This window comes from Varanus komodoensis, unplaced genomic scaffold (assembly GCF_004798865.1).
Source record: "Varanus komodoensis strain SLA01 unplaced genomic scaffold, ASM479886v1 scaffold81, whole genome shotgun sequence".
Taxonomy (NCBI): domain Eukaryota; kingdom Metazoa; phylum Chordata; class Lepidosauria; order Squamata; family Varanidae; genus Varanus; species Varanus komodoensis.
This window is the reverse complement of record NW_025336495.1, coordinates 410,606-422,850: the sequence shown is the minus strand read 5'-3', so window position 1 is coordinate 422,850 and position 12,245 is coordinate 410,606. Positions and strand designations below refer to the sequence as shown.

At 55.0% G+C, this 12,245-nt stretch overlaps 1 protein-coding gene across 1 annotated transcript in view; it reads right to left on the bottom strand.

Annotated features, from left to right (window-relative positions):
- FSIP2 (fibrous sheath interacting protein 2) overlaps positions 1–12,245 on the bottom strand; it is a 35,674-nt gene that overhangs the window by 13,710 nt on the left and 9,719 nt on the right. Inside the window, exons 12-17 of the mRNA XM_044456088.1 lie at positions 11,901–12,196; positions 11,320–11,401; positions 11,107–11,188; positions 10,777–10,849; positions 8,864–8,900; positions 34–6,979 (exon numbers count right to left, since the gene is read on the bottom strand). Of these exons, the coding sequence (XP_044312023.1) occupies positions 34–6,979; positions 8,864–8,900; positions 10,777–10,849; positions 11,107–11,188; positions 11,320–11,401; positions 11,901–12,196 (7,516 nt within the window). The remainder of the gene's footprint in view (positions 1–33; positions 6,980–8,863; positions 8,901–10,776; positions 10,850–11,106; positions 11,189–11,319; positions 11,402–11,900; positions 12,197–12,245) is intronic.

The following is a 12,245-nucleotide window of genomic DNA, read 5'->3' as shown; positions in this document are numbered from 1 at the left end:
CCCATTTGGGGGGAGCCCTCAAACACCCCTCACCTCTGGACTGGAAGACTATCAGTTCCTTGATGACGCTCAGTACAATGTGGCTGGCCAGCAGCTGGATCTCACAGGGGTCTGGGACGTGCGCGCAAGCCAGCAGCTCCAGGTCTCCGTGAGGGTCCGGGCTCCTGCACCGAAAGACGCACTGCCTGCTCTCCCACTTGGACAGCAGGCTGCTCCCTTCCCGCATCAGCAGGCCCCCTTCCCCAGCCGCCAGGTCGGTCTGCTCGCTGGAGCTGCTCAGCCGGCCCTCCCAGCGGCTGAGCAGGCTGTGCCGCTCGAGCGTTGAGCCTCTGAGCGCAGAGGAGCCGGAGGTGCCCAGGGGAGAGGTATCTGCCAGGGTGGGGAAGTGGTGCTTGGCTTTCCCACAGCAGCCGGCTTGTGCCATCCCCTCGTTCTCCAGTCCGGACTCGCTGAGGAGAGCACTGACGATAGTTTCAGCAGTGTGGCCCAGCTTCAGAGGGCAGGCGGCCGACAAGCAGGAGCCCTCTGGGATCCCGAGCGGAGAAGCCCTTGCCAGGGGCTCGTGGTGCGGGAGGGGGCCTGCCTTTCTCAGGTGCTCTGGCCAGGTCAGTCTGACGTCTTCTCTTTGCTTGAAGAGCTTTCCAAAAATGCTTCCCTCAGGAACTGAACTTTGTCTGGGAAGCAACTCATCCTCCAGCACATCAGGCCTGGCTGCCCCTGAAGCCGTGCTCCGCCTGCGCCTCGCCGGAGGCCTTGGCCCGGGAGCCGGTGTGCTGCGAGGCAGGCCTTTGCACATCTCCGGCGTCACGTGGCAGCCCCGCTCTGCGTACTTAAAAACAGATGGAAATTGAGAGGGGGGTCCTTCGTGCACCTCGGTCTCCTCCTCTGAATAGACCACCATCCCGGGTGCCTTGATGCGGGGGAAGCGCTCCCTCAGATCAACTCTTCTGCGCTTCCGGGAAGTTGTTCTCACCCCCGGCGATGCAGCCAGCTCCCGAGCCAAGCCTTGCCGTGACACTTCCCGCTGGAGGCTCTCCAGCATCAGTTCCGACGTGATCTCGGTGAGGCTCTCGTTGCAGCGATCCAGCATGACGCTGATGGTCTCGCTGAGGACCAGGCTTTCGGAAGAGCTGCTGAACAGGGTGGCCTCCTTTTGCGCCAGCTCCCTGTCCAGGGTGCGCTTGATGATTTCGAGGATGCCGCTGACAGCGTTGTTGGCGTACACGTTCAGCTCCGAGTGGAGCACCTGTACCTGCTGAATCGCCGTTTCGATGCACTCCCTCGTTATGGCACTGCCTAACTTGGAAAAGTCCAGAAAGTTGTGGCTTGATCCCAAAGTTGGCAGTGCTTCTTTCCCTGCAGCTCCTTGTAACTGACTTCGGAATGATTCCACGGTGGCTTCGGCCACACTTCCTACCTGGGTCAAGAGGGAATCCAAAGATCTTGTCGGCTGGGCAAAAGAAAGGCCTTCTAATGGGAATTTCACAATTTCCAAGAAATTGCACTTGAAGTCTTGTCTGAAATGCCGGGCAACAAAGGTCTCCAGCATGAGGAACACACATTCAACAGTTTCTTTGGCTATTTTGTCAATTGTGTCCATGGCACTTTTCAGAGAAACATTGTAAAAGGGAAATTCCGGCTGGGTAAAACGGTGCTTGAGCATTTTCCCAGATCCCTTTGGTACAGCCTGGCTTTTCCTTCCCAGAAAACTGTCCTTTTCGTGTGTGGCAGGAACACTGCATGCTAAACATTTCTGCACACTTTCAAACACACTTGCCACAATGTCTCTTGCAATAGAGTCGATCTCTGCCCGAGAGTCACTGTGGACAAGTGCAGGTGCTCCAGCCCTTTGGAAGCCATAACAGAACAACCTCTCACTCACTTCTCCTGGTATTTTCCTTAGAGTGCAGACAGACGCCTCCAGGTCTCGGGTTCTCATGAGAACCTCACTGATGATGCTCTCTGCCACCTGCAGCATCTCCAAGCTTTCGTTGATGGTCGCATCAGACAATGGCTGTTGTTCATATATTTCCCTTAAAATCCCATTCTTTGGAAGCACTTGCTTGAGGTAGGATGAGAAGTCTTCATAGAAAAGGCCTTTGGATTTTCCCCGGGCCTCTTTGGTTGATAATTCAAACTGGAAGCACATCTGGGCTGAAGGAAGGCCATCCACCTTGCCGTGTTTCACGGAGGTGTGCTTGTGCAAGTGAGAAATCTGTATGTCATTGGTGTGCAGGTCATGTACCACAGAATGGACCAGGTCACTCGCAATGGAGATCTGCTCTGAGGATAAGGTGTTGACCCGCAAGATGGTTCTGTGATAGTCTTCCATCTTGAAGCCATCGATGATGGTTCCCAAAACGTTGCTCACCACATCTTTGGCATAGACTGTCAAGTCTGACTTAGACAAACTGACCCTCATGAGTGAGCCTTCTGAGCCATCTGAGAAGAGCCTTGGCCTCCAGAGCATGCCTCCCATTCCCTGGATCTCATGCTGAAGCAATGCGTGCGACTTCCGCTTCTGTCCCATGGATGACGGAAGGACTTCCTCCAGATTGGATGCAGCAAAACAGGCAATTTTATTCAAAACACTTTGGACTAGTTCCTCCCCCAAGGACCGTGGTGGGGGCTGGAGCTGAGACAGCGCCAAAGTCATCTTCTGGAGGTCCGATTTGCCGGTGAGACAGGGTGCCTCATTGGACAGTCTGTTGCTGCTCAGACTGTCCAGTGCTGACTGTGATCCACTGGAGCTAAAGAGTGTCCCCACCACAACCGAGTACATCTTGCTCAGCACACCCTCCACAATGTCACCAGCAACACCAGCTGTGTTTGCCTGTGAGATGGTCTCAGTCATCCCATTATAGGAGGAGGACTTGGATTCGGAGCTGAGAAACTGTGTCTCATTGTTAAAAGAGGGCAAATGTCCGAGATCACCCAGGATCCTCTGGGTAACCTGGCTGAGAACATCTTCCACTCTTGCTAGCAAGGGGAAGCCTCCACTCTGGCCTGCTGGTTGCCTCTGAAAGATCCTTTTCAGAACCCTCTTCTGAACCTCATTTTCTGTTAAGGCTATCTGGACAGATAAGATCTGGAGGAGATCATTCATGATTTCGTTGGCGGAAGCATTCTCTTCGTAAGGGATGATGCCCTGGCAAGAAAGCATTTCCCGTTCCAGGTCCTTCTGAATGACTGTCAGGATGGTACATGTCAGCTTCTCGGCACAGAGCTTCAAATTGGACTGGGAGGCCTGGACAGCTAGCCTCGCTTTGTCACGGTAGCTGCCTGCTTTGGTTGCTGGAGCCTGTGGCCCATGCGTCCTGCAGTGACCCTGACCTGCTCCTTGGGTGGACGCTGCATATCTGCCTTCAGACTGATGCTCTTTCTCCTGCTGTGGAGCAAGGGCCAACTCACTTTCCAGTTTCTCTTCTGCAAACATGTTGAGCCGGAGGAGAATGTTGTCAACTAAGTACTTGGTGATCCCTTCAGAGGAAAAGTCCTTCAAGTCTGGAAGCAGCTTCATAGAACATCTGGCCATTTTCCTGCTTTGCTCCACCTTCGGCTGGCTCGGGGTGTCCAAGGAATGGCTCCCACACTTGGCTTTGGCCCCTCGGCTGATGAGCTGGGCAAACGGCTCGACTGTCCCCTGAACAAGATCCCAGAGAAGAGAGTGGAACCGGGCCGAGAGAGTCCCCTTCATGTTCAGGCCAGCCGCGAGTCCAGAACGCAAGTCTTCCAATATGATATCCACCAACTCAGAGGAAACCAGTGACGCGTCCGACTTCGCCACAGCTGCTCTGGAAGGCACTTTCTTGAAGGTGTCCTCTGCTGCTGCCTTCCCTCCCGGTGCACACAGCTTCTCGGTCAGGGAGCTCCCCATTTCCAGCATGATGGTCTGGTAGATTTCATTGAGAAACAGTTCAACTGTGTTCTGTATTTGGAACTGAAGATCTTTTTTGTAGGCTGGGTTTTTCCTAAAAAGTTTTTCTAGCACACTCTGTTTCCGTGATGAGGGATGCTGGGATTCGGTGAGGTTTTCATGGGGAACAAGAACAGCTAAAACCATGCTGATGATCTGGCTAGCAGCGATGCTTTCGGAGAATATAACAGGAGTCTCAGTTCCTTTATCCAATCCATGTTTTAGACTTTTCAGCATCATCTTGGCCACTTCCTGCGCATGTGACCTTAAGTTCAGTTGAGACAATGACAGTGCGGGTTCCACTTTTTGCTTTTCTGCTAAAATGGAATTACTGTAGGAATTAAAAATACTTTCCGCACCACACTGGTTTGCTAGTATTCGCTTGAATTCCTGCTGAATGGCAGAGGAAAAGTCAGAACTGATGGATGTTTTTAGGTTTTTCACATCCAAACACAGCTGAGATTCAATTTTGGAAGTGACAAAAGTTTCCAGCTTTGCTATAAAGGTTTGCCTGAGGTCGTTAGTCAGTTCCGATTTAGCAAACGAAAGGCTATGTTCATGCTGGGTGGTCTTGGCTGGATCGTCTGTGACGTTTGTGAGGGGCCGAGTTGTCTCCTGCAGGTGTCCCGATGGAAAGGGCATTTCTGGATCTCTGAAATGCACAGCTGGTAGCCCTTTTGCAGCGTCTGTGGGCATATTCAGAGGAAGAATATCAGTGATAACCAGGCTTGGTCTCCTGGAGATGTCTTGTGGGTCTGTTTGTGTGGCACGGGAGATCTTTTGGAAGGCTGTTCTCACCAAGTCCCCTGCAAGCGCGTGGACGTCTGCGTCAGAGACGGGACCCAGACGGCTGGACTCTGGCTGTCCTTTGGCCACAGGCCCCTCCTCTGCCTGCTGTCTGTTTGTGCTCATGTGGGCAAGAGATGGAGGAGCCCTGGGAGGCCAAATTGGTTGCTCAGCCCAGACATGCCGGAACATTTCGTTCAAGAAATCCCGCACAAGTTGGACAATAGGTGATTGTTCTTGCTCCTTGAAGTCTTTTTCCATTTTCTCCAAGGCCTGCTCTAAAGTCCACTCTACAGTTGTGGTCTGCTGAGCTTCAAGGGAAGAAAAGATGGCATCTGGGACAAGTTTTTCCAAATACCTTTCTGTCTTTTCCAAACCCTTTGGTCCCTTCTTCCTGTCTTGGTCCTGAAATCCCTGGGCACCTTGGAGGGATGATTTGGGGTGAGGCTGGCTCCTTTGCTGTGATTCAAGGCCAAAACTTTCATGTCTAACCGTATCTTGACCCTCTCCCACAACCAACACTTTCTGCTCCCGGTTGACCAATGATGAGGTTCCATCAGCTTCCTTCCTGTCTTTCTCCTCCGTTTCTGCCTCTGAATAAATTACCATTCCAGGAATGTTAACAGGAGGAAGTGACTTCCTCACCAATCGGTCGGCTGTGAAGAGTGTTGTCACTGTTGTCGCTTTTACTTCAGGAACAGCAAGGATGTCCTGATGCACGAGCTCCCCTTCCTTCTTGGGGCTGGCTGTGGTTTTTGCTGCTGCGGAAACACCGCAGAGTTTTTCCAGACTCAAGTCATTGAACACGTCATTGATGAGCTGGATGAGAACGGAGCTCTCCCTTGTGGGAATGGCTCCTTCGGGGCTCATTTGCCTCTGGATGTAGCCAAGGATGCTGCTGATCATTTCCTCCACATACTGGAGGAGGTTTGTTTCCGAAGATGCCACGGTTTTGGAGATGACTTTGCGCATGGTGTCCCTGACAATCGCATGGGCTGCTTCGGATTCCACCGTGTGCAGCGGGATTGCTGCATACAGCTGCTCGAGAGGAACGCCGAGGGCCTTTATTTTGGCACACAACTCAAACTGGGACACTTTTGTTTGGCTCAGACTCGAAAATACTTGCAGTTTATCAACAATGAGCTGAATGATCTCCTCAGCAATGCCATGAATGGACTCAAGGGACAGAGGCATCCATGCCCTCCAGAAGGACGGGTCGGGAAAGGCGTGCTTTCCAGCAGCCACCATGCAGAGTGCTTTGCATTCGGTGGCGAAGCTGTCTCTGGAGATGGTTTCCATGTATTTTTTCTGGGCTGTGGAGTGCAGCTTGTTGAGCACACTTTCAACAAGGTCATTGGCGACGAAGCTGGCAATCCTCGAGACTGAACCAGCACCAGGCGAGCCCGCAGGGTGGCTTCCCAGAAGGCTTTCTGAGATGGATTCGAGAAGGACTTCTGCAGAAATGGAGATGGAAGACACCACGAAACCCAAGTCACCCAAGACCTTCTTGAAAATATCATCGAGGAAAATGGATGTTATTTTGACGAGGGGATCCTTCAGGTCAGAAAAAACACTCTTCAGGTCTCTCGAGTCAGTGTCCTCTCTTTGATCTGCTGAGACTTGTGGGGATCCATGCTCCCCTGCAGCAAAGGGAATCCTTTCTGTGTCGGTGGTGGCTGTATTGGTAGAATCTGCTTTGGAAAGAGGCACCCTTGGCAGTATGGATTTGCGCTTGCTGTGGCATGAAGCGACAGCTTTCTCGAGGGTGTCGGAAGCCGCCCTCCGCATCTGGAAGATGTAGCTGTCTGACTTGGAGCTCCTCATGCTTGCTGTGGTGGACAGAAGACCGCTGTGCTTGGACGGGGAGAAGAAGATCGCCGTTTTCCCTCTCTTGAACTTCCCTTTGAAGATGTCACTGGCTGCAGACATGGGGGCACTCTTGGAGAAGGAGGTGCAGGAGGACTTCGAGGAGAGCAAGGATGTGGGCTTCCCACTGGTTTGATGCTGGGCCGTGGGCTTGATGCTGGTGTCAGTAAAGCTGACCTTCCTGGCAGAGGATGGAAGGTTCCTGTAGGCTTCAGAGATGCCTTCGTTGCAGCTACTGCAGCTGCTGCTGCTGCTCTCGGAGGACAGCACCGACTCCTCCGAGATGGTGTAAACTCGTGTCCTGACCCGCTCTTCGAACTTTGTGAGGGCCGGGTAGAGGATGCTGGTGACGGCCGACACCACCCAGGTCATGATGTTCTGAATTATGCCGTTCAGTTCCAGAGCAGAGACCTTGTGCAGAAATGGAAGGAGAACAAGGGGCGTCACTCCACCTGCAGGGGGCACCCAAACGCCAGGCTCTCTGAGTCCCTTTCTCTCTGTTTTGCATTTTCCCATCTTAAATTTGGTTCATAACACATTTTGGGAACTTCTCCTGCCCTATCTTCTACATTTTTAAGGAAAAACTGCAAGTAACTTTCCTAATATTTTGGTGGTTTCTGCAAATAGCACCAAATTTATGCATTTTGTACCCATTTATTGATTGGAGAACTCCACTACAAAAATTCAAAAAGGTACAAGTTTTGAGGAATAAGTGAGCTTCAGTTCCCCTATTGATTCCATAGTACAACATTTCTTCAGTTCATATTAAAATGCAAACCAAACTAATTTCTCCCTAGCTGTAGATCTATTTCTCTTTCCATTCCCCTACTTTCTGGATTCCTTGCAGCCTACGAACCACTTCACTTGTCTGGATGCAGAAGATTGGTAATATTTTAAATAGTACAGTGAGCAGAGCGCTTCACACACCTTACTAATGCAAATAATAAGCATCAAAGGTCATAGAATAGTAGGGGTGAAAGAGGCCCTTGGGTCCAACCCTCTGCACAGTGCTGGCCTCCAAGGTAAACCATCCCTCTTGGGTGTCTGTCCAGCTGCCCCTCGAATGCCTCTGGTGTTGCACTGCTCCAATGGCCAGGTATTTTTTCCTGCTATCTGGCTGAAATCTGGCTTCCCGGCACTTGAGCCCAGTATTCTGTGCTCTGCACCCTGCAGTGATGGAGCAGAGATCCTGGCCCCCCTTCTGTGAGAGCCTTTCCGGTACCTGGCAAGTGCTCTCCAATCCCCCCTCAGTCCTCTCTTCCCCAGGCTGGAGGCGCCCAGTTCTTTCCATCTCCTCAGAGGGCTTTGTTTCCAGTCCCCAGGTGGCCCTTGTGACCCTCCCCGGAACCCATTCCAGCTTGTCTGCATCTTTCTCAGACTGGGGTGCCCAGAACTGGACACAGGACTGCAGATGAGGCCTCACCAGTGCAAACCAGTAGAGGAGAACTAACACTTCATGGGGTTTGGAAATGGCACTTCTGTTACTGCAGCCCGATTTAGCATGGGCCTCTTTTGCCGTCACGCGCGTTGCTGACTCACATTCATCTACAACAATTCCAGTTTCCCTGCTACTTGCAATATTGTTCAGCCAAGTATTCCCCATCTTGTAACGATGCCTTGGGTGTCTTTTCCTTTATTCCCAGTTGCAGCGCTGGGCACTTGTCCCCACTGCATTTCGCTCTGATCGTTCGAGGCGGCACTCCCATCTTCCAAGATCCCCTCGCATCTCATTTCAACCTTCCAGCTGTCCCACCCAGTTTTGTGTCATCTGCAGATCTGGTAGCCGCTCCCTGCACTTCCTCGCCTGAGTCATTAACGAAAACAGTGAGGAGCGCTGGGCCAGGGACTGACTCTGACCCCATTGTTGCCTCTCTGCAGTCTGAGAAGGGACCGCGGGGGAGCACCGATTCTGTGGCCAGCCGAGGCTCCACCTGATCGCTGTTCCATCCAGCTCACTGGCAGCACGTTTGCTTATTAGGCAGTCAGATCTCCCAGCATGTTTATTAGCAGCAGGGCAAGGGAGGAAGGCCCTGAAAGTGACTGGCGCTGCAGCCTTTCCCCTGCAGTGTTCCTCCATCGAAGCCCCCGTCACCCAGCCGCCACTGACGGGGAGGAAAAACATAGACGCCCGTGCCAAGCCCGCATCCCCGCCACGTGGAGGCTGCGCTTCAGATGGGAAACGGACCTTCCACATCCTGTGCATTGACATTTCAGAGCAACCTTACGGGGCTGGGTTGGGCGAGCGCCTGCACACGGTAACCCCAAAACGTATCAGCCGTCGATAGAGTGACCTACTTTTCCTCTCAGGCTGTCCTGAAGTGCTGGCTGGTCTCTGTGAGCAGAAAAGAAAAGAGGCGTCTGTTGACGGTCTGGAGCAAACCTGCATGTGGCTGCTTTCTGGAACTGGGCCTGCAACGCTGTCGGGGCGATCCAGCCAGCGGACCCGCCAGCAAGCATGGTAGTGAGGCCCGGGTCAGGGTCAGAGGCAGGGAGAGAGCTTTGTGCTGGGCGCGGCAAGGGCCGGTCGGCCAACTGGCCCGGCAGCCCGAGCCAGGCTGTCGCCCGAGTGTCCAAGTGAAAGGGGGGCATGTCTTCGACCTCTCGTGGACTGCACGGCCGCTGCGTCAGGGAGGCGGAGGAAGAGCGGTGGGATGGTGGCAGCCCCCGCATTCTGGCCAAACTCAGTGCTGCCCCCTGCCCGCCTTCTGGCAGGGAGGAACCCTCCGCAGAGAGACACGTAGGCCAAGCATCATGTTTTGAACTGCTGGGAAGGTAGCTGCAGCCGCTCTGGCTGGCTGGATGATCGGTGTCAGAGATGGCGACTGCCCCCCACTGGGCTGTTGTTAGTCTTCATTAAGGGTCTGTCTGCCCCCATTCCCAGATCCCTGTCAACGCGGGGCCCGGTGCTCGGCCCGAGTGTCCGCAGGGGCTCGCTGGGAGGCTGCGGCGCTCTCAGAGCTGCTTCTCCGCAGGGTGCCCCACATGTGGCCTGAACCCCAAGATTCTCCTAGGAGAGGCAACATCTAACAGGCTCGGCTGAACGGGCCTCACTGGTTCTATTTGAAAATGGGTGCCTGCAGCTGTTCTGCCTGCTCCCCCCCACCCACCCCCAGGCTCTGGCCATCTGGCTGCCCAGCCTTCAAAAGGAGGCTCAGGGAGAGACGAGCCCCACGGCCAGGGGTGGCCGCCCCAAGCCCATCAGGAGGGCCGGGGGATCTCCTGCAGCGCTGTGTTGCTGCTTCAGCTCTGGCCACGCAGGGCTTGGTTCTGTCTGTATTTCTGCGTGACCGGGCTGGGGGGAGCGGCTTTGGCAGAGGGTTCAGAGCCCCCCAGGACGGCGAGGGTGCTTGTGCTGGAGGTCACCACTCCAACTGAGCATGAAAGGGACATGTTCTCTGTGCGGCTGCCACCACCAGAATGGGCAAGCCTCCCTTCCATGGCAGCCATTTTGTGAAGGTGCCCACTGCGCACTCTCAAATATCCAAATGGCTCCACTGACCCAAAAGGTCCTTGCTCTGGATCAACTTTTCCCAGATTAGTGCCCCCCTCCCCAGCTCCACCCTAGCTGGTTGGAAACGATGGGAGTTGGAGTCCAACACACCCAGAGGATACCAGGGTCAAGAGAACTGCTCCAGACGGTGACAACAAGGAAAACTAACCCTCATTTAGGGGGGCCCTGCTCAGACCCGCCTGAGGCAAGAATGCAGGCACCTTTGCATGAGAGAGCTGTTTAACCCCTCGTAGCATGGCAAGCTGCAGGAGAGGACCTTCTGGAGAATCCTGGCCCTTCCCCCTGCAGTCTGCCCTACACAGAGCAAGCAGCCAGTCCCAGCTCACGGAAACGAAGGAACAGCACCAGAAATGGCTGGGATCATGCCGCTCCTCTCTCTGAGCTCAAAGCGGCCATTCCTGGATGAAAGAACGGCAAGATGGCTCATCGGGGCCTTATCACTGTTGGCACCTTTTGGAGTCCCCTCTTTCACTGCCTAAAATCGCCCCCCTCCCCAGCCTGACATGCTCATCCTTGGAAGGCAAAATAGCACTCGTGTGCCGAAGGAAGGGCCTCTGGCCATCGGAGCTGGTCCGACCAAGCACCACGGGTGCTTCCAGGGGCCACCAGGTCCCTCCTGGCACAGGCTGGGCACAGCCGCTGTCCCTCTGCCTCTCATGCGGATGCTGCCATTTCCAGGGATCTTTCAGGCACTCACAAAGTAGACAGATGCCGCAGGTAAGACGAGGGCTCCGAGTCCTCATTGTCCTGCGACGTGGAGGCCACGTGCTCTGAAAGACGGAACGGGAGAGTGGCGGGCGCTGCAGCAGTATTCCTCAGCTGGGAGCTGCTGGAGCGCGTTGGACAACACCCCCATTATCCCCAGCCAGCTGAGGGAAATAGGAATGGAGGTGTGAGTGATGTGCCCAGGGGCCTTCCCCAGTCACTCGCACACAGATGCAGGGGAAGCAACCGCAGAGACCCCTGCAAACGTCATCTGGCGTTTCCAGGCACAGAAAGCACACCGCCCTCTCGCCTCGGGCGGTACCTGCTTTGTTCTTCTCAACGCGCTTCTTCTTGCTTGAGCACCTTTCTTTCGAGGACGGGTTGCCTAGCTCACTCTGGCAGAACTGAAAGGACAGTTCAGGTTTCAGGACACGCCTGCGGGCTCACGTGTGCAGCTTCAGAGCAGCTTTGGGGCCACGCCTCAGCTGGCTGGCTGGCTGCCACCCCAGGCCAGGGCCCCGGGCCCCGGGCTTGCCGGGATGTGGCACAGGATGCCTTTGGCCAGCAGAAACAAAGTGCTAATGTCCCAGCAGCCCCTCTCCTGGGCCAGAGGGAACCTGGTTGTCAGCGGGGACTGGGGGAGCGCCCTGCGATGTTCTCGGCCTCCTTGGGGTCGGGACGACCGGCTGCTGGGATGAGTGCCTGAGGCTAAAACCGGCCGTGAGGTGGCAGCCCAGCCACGCCTCCTCCACCCTTCCTTCTGCAGGCAACATGGCTGCCAGCCCCCAGCAGCTCCGGCAGCTTTCAGTTCTGTACCGTTAAGGTGGCTCTCTTCTTCTGCTTCACCCTGCCAGAGCCTTCGTCAACTGTGTGCCGAGAAGTGGCTGAGAAGAGAGTCGCTTTGGTGGGAGGCTTCAACACGCCTCGATCGGACGGATTCACTCCTGGAGCAGAAGCGGAAGGAACCGGGCCTGAATCCTGCTCCTCCTCTTGCAGGCACGGGGCCACCGAAAGCAACGGGATCTCGGGTCCTCCCCATTTCCCACTTTCGTGGGATTTCATTTGCTCCACTTCAGGCCCCCTTCCCACCCAATTCGCGCCGAGAGTCCCACTTACCAGCTGAGGACAAGAAGGGCAGCTTGCTCGTGCGGCTCCTGGTCCCATGCCTGCTGCTGCCGCTCGAATCGTAGCCGCCAGGGGCTTTGCTGCTCATGCTGCCACATCCACCAGACATGCAGCAGCCAGATTTGCCGTTGGTGCTGCAGCACCCGGCGGAGCCGCAGCAGCTCGTCTTGCTCCCGCACCCGGTGGAGCCGCAGCAGCTCGTCTTGCTCCCACACCCAGCAGGTCCGCAGCAGCTCGTCTTGCTCCCGCACCCGGCGGATCCACAGCAGCTCGTCTTGCTCCCGCACCTGGCGGATCCACAGCAGCTCGTCTTGCTCCCGCACCCAGCAGATCCGC